We start from the raw sequence: 3,621 nt of genomic DNA, 5'->3' as shown, positions 1-3,621 counted from the left end.
AAAAAAAAAACTTTAATAGTGTATGGTCTAAAGCAGGGGTGTCAAACTCAATTCCTGGAGGGCCGGAGCCCTGCAGAGTTTAGATTCAACCCTAATTAAACACACCTGATCCAACTAATCAAGTCCTTCAGCCTTATTTGAAGGCTGACATATGACACGGCATATGTGTTGCAGCAGGTTTGGAACAAAACTCTGCAGGGCTCCGGCCCTCCAGGAACTGAGTTTGACACCCCTGGTCTAAAGCAAGGTAACGCAGGTGGGCAAATGGTTTGAAACAAAACAATGCAATACAATTTGTAACAGTGAATGCACAGAAACAAGTTCTTTGTAGAACTGATGACCAACTCAAAGTAACAGTTAATTTGTTTAAAGGGCATCATACAAAGGCATGATGATGACTTTGAATCTATCTTCTTGCTTGGGTTTCTTGTTCAGTGTACCATTTCTGTTTGCACTGTAATGTCCATATAAATGTGTATTTATTCTCAGTGCTGTCCACATGCATCATAAATCACCTGGCGGTAAATGTAAGCTGTGCCCTAGTTTTGGTTTAGAGCCTATGGAATGAACCTAGAGGTGATTTTGAGAGGTTTGTCTCGCTTGTTCCAGTGAATCCTCACGAGTAAGAGAGTGGAAGACCATATTCCAGTGAGATGGAGCCGAACCCTGCGGTGTGGCACACCCAGGTGGTCCCGCTGGAAACAGACCTGGAGAGGGTGAGCTCTCATCCTGAGTGCTCCATCTGCTTCAACACCTACGACAACGTCTTCAAAACGCCAAAACAGTTGGACTGCACTCACACCTTCTGCCTCGAGTGCCTTTCCCGCATTATGACCACCTCCATGGACCCCCAAAACTCTAAAATCTCCTGCCCCTTCTGCCGCCAGCCCACTACCATCCCAAAAAAGGGGCCTCCGGCTTTGACCACCAGCCAGGAGGTGCTGTGTAGTCTGCCCGTCCACCAGCAGCAAGAGGAGCAGGTGTGGCTGGACGGGGAGAGGCTGTGCTACCAGCGGCCAATAGACATTCCAGGTGTGCCAGCGTTCTGCATCTGTGTCGATATTGGGGCCAGTGGACAAAGCACTGTATCTTCTTCCCAAACTCGACCGCGACTTGGGCTTCTGGAACGACTGATGGATTGGAAGCGTTTGCTGCTATTTATATTCCTCATGGTGCTGCTGTTGGGGATTGTTCTGTGGCCCCTGCAGTGCATCGTCACGACGGGCTCAATGCGTTGTGCGTCCCAGAACTTGCAGATGTCTACTACCACACCTTCTACTACCACAGTCAACGTATAAGTAAGATAGACATGTCTCGATTGTTACTGGACTTGCTAAATCAAGATGACCGGTGTGAGTTTACAGTACATCCATACCTCCTTGCAAAGCCTGCTGGGTGCTCAAGGAGTTAAGGCAAGCAGCAGGACTGTGGTAAAGACTGAAGAGCTGTATCGGAATCATTATGTCACCTTACAGCACGTGGACAAGTGTGACAAAACTGATTGATGGCTAAATGTCTGCTTGCATTGATCAAAACAACATTTTTGCAAAAACAATACAAAGTATTGTCACAATTTTGGTGCAGTTTTTCGGGCAAAAAAGGTCCATTGTCAGTAGTGTAATGATGTGAAATGCAAGTCACAGCAGCTTTCTGTTGGTCAACATGGCAAATCTGCATTACCAACATGAACATGAGTGAAATCTGTTTTGAGAACTTTTTCCAGATGATTGCACAGATTTCTATTGAAATGACTGGACTTGAGAACAGTACATTTGGCTGCTGCTTAATCCAAAGAAAGCAGAATGTTTTTTACTTGTACATTCATGTATATATTTTTTATTTGATTGTATTACAGCCCATGAAGTGTATTTTGTTTACAAAAAATAAAGAACTGTTGCTGTAAACCACACAAGGAAGTTCAAGGAATGGTGTCATGGAATGTTTTTCAGTTTTAATAGGTACAATAATGATAAACAGATTCACATGGCCCTAATTTATCACTTCCTGCTCTGGGACGGTTAAACAAACACGCCTCAAAGAATAACCGTCTGAAACATAAGCCCTGCGGTGACTGGTCCTGTGAACACGCTCACACCCACGTAAACTGATCCACTGTGTGTGTTTTGTATATGGATGATTTACCAGTTTCCTACTTCCAGGTGTTTTTTTATTAAAATAAACTAATGTTAAGATGTTCATTATTAAACCATGAAGAGAGAAGGAAACTATGAAGCGGGAAGGAAATAAAATATGGGTCAACAACTGTTTGTTTGGAGCAAGGTGAAATGAGTCAAAGACAATTAGTTGAAAGTTCCCAGTGTATGCTTTATTATGCAATAACTAGTCCTGTATTGTCATTTGAAATGCAAGTCTTTACATCAGTTGTATCTTTCAGGGCAGAAGGCATTTTAGGCTGAACCAGTGCAAGAGGGAACACAGTCTTTATCACACAAGGACAATCAGCACGACATGATTCAGATCAAACCTACTGGTCACCAACAGAGATAAAAAAACCCACCAACATAGTATTCAAGTAAATTTAAAGAGAAGTCTTTGAAATTGTGATAATGCAAGCAGAAAGCTTTGTAACTGTTGATGTTTTGTATAATAGTAATAATAATAATAATGTTAACATCATCCTAAAATAATATGCAAAACGGTTGTGAATATTTCCATCACTGTATTAACAAACAAATAAAATGTACAATTTACAACAAATCAACTGACCAAAAAAAAAGAAAAAAAGAAAAGAAAAAGAATTATGTGTAACGCAGAACACCACACTGATGGCATATGAACAAAAAAATAGTCCGAACAAAAGGACATTCTGACAGCCATAGACACTACCTTGCAGCAGTTCAAACTGAATTTCAAGTCTTAATATGTCATTACATTTTTGACCCTTTACCCATTTTCACAGAGTTTAAAATAAAACAAATTTAAACAGCAGACAAACAGCTTCCAAGCTTTCAGATGCCAGTAGTACATTGCTGTCACACGATCAGGTACATAAATCACAAATTCATTCAATCAGTCAGTCATTCCATGGATAATGATTATCATATGCAGTGGCATTGCTTTTACTTTCTGGACCGTCTAACAAACTGGTACTTTAGTATAAAACCCAAACATTTCATCCATTTAAGTGCAAAAGAAGCAGACCCAGGCCTCCCTCTGAACATGTCCGGTAGCCCTTCAGATCATGACATCACAGTCTTTCACAGTCACATGCTGATTAATCACATACATTATGTCCTGCTTTATCTAAGCCAAGATGTATACTATTCAAAAGTTTTTTGTCTGTAAGATTTTTTACTGTTTTTGACAGAAGTCTCTAATAATTTATTCCTGTGCAGGCAAAGCAGCCATTACTCCAGTTTTCAGTATTACATGATTTTTGTTTTATTATCATCAAATGTTAAAAAAGGTTGTGCTGCTTAATTTTTTTGTGGAAAACATGATACTTTTTTTTTTTCAGGATTCTTTGATGGATACAAAAAAAAAAAGAAGCATTTATTTAAAATAGAACATTTTTTAAATATTATAAAAGTCTTTATTTTCACTTTTGATAAATTAATGGATCCTTGCTAAATAAAAGTATTAGTTTCTTAAAAAAAAAAA

The 3,621-nt window shown here is 39.5% G+C and overlaps 1 protein-coding gene across 2 annotated transcripts; it reads left to right on the top strand.

Moving 5' to 3' along the window:
- Positions 1-211: 211 nt before the first annotated feature.
- Positions 212-1,865, top strand: LOC107716082 (RING finger protein 223-like). 2 transcript variants are annotated; one of them, XM_016522404.1, is made up of 2 exons: positions 212-247; positions 610-1,865. In XM_016522404.1, exon 2 carries the CDS (start codon positions 654-656, stop codon positions 1,296-1,298), a length of 645 nt encoding a protein of 214 aa, XP_016377890.1. In that variant the 5' UTR covers positions 212-247; positions 610-653; the 3' UTR covers positions 1,299-1,865. The 2 variants fall into 2 exon arrangements, with proteins under 2 accessions (XP_016377890.1, XP_016377889.1); XM_016522403.1 differs by having other exon boundaries at positions 225-256.
- The last annotated feature ends 1,756 nt before the right edge of the window (positions 1,866-3,621 follow it).

Source organism: Sinocyclocheilus rhinocerous, unplaced genomic scaffold (assembly GCF_001515625.1).
Source record: "Sinocyclocheilus rhinocerous isolate Xijiao unplaced genomic scaffold, SAMN03320098_v1.1 scaffold148, whole genome shotgun sequence".
NCBI lineage: Eukaryota > Metazoa > Chordata > Actinopteri > Cypriniformes > Cyprinidae > Sinocyclocheilus > Sinocyclocheilus rhinocerous.
The sequence above is the reverse complement of the archived record's forward strand: the minus strand, read 5'-3'. Positions and strand labels throughout refer to the sequence as shown.

What these genes read in the sequence shown, in the direction of transcription:
- LOC107716082 (XM_016522404.1), top strand. Translation starts at nt 654, where the DNA reads ATGGAGCCGAACCCTGCGGTGTGGCACACCCAGGTGGTCCCGCTGGAA.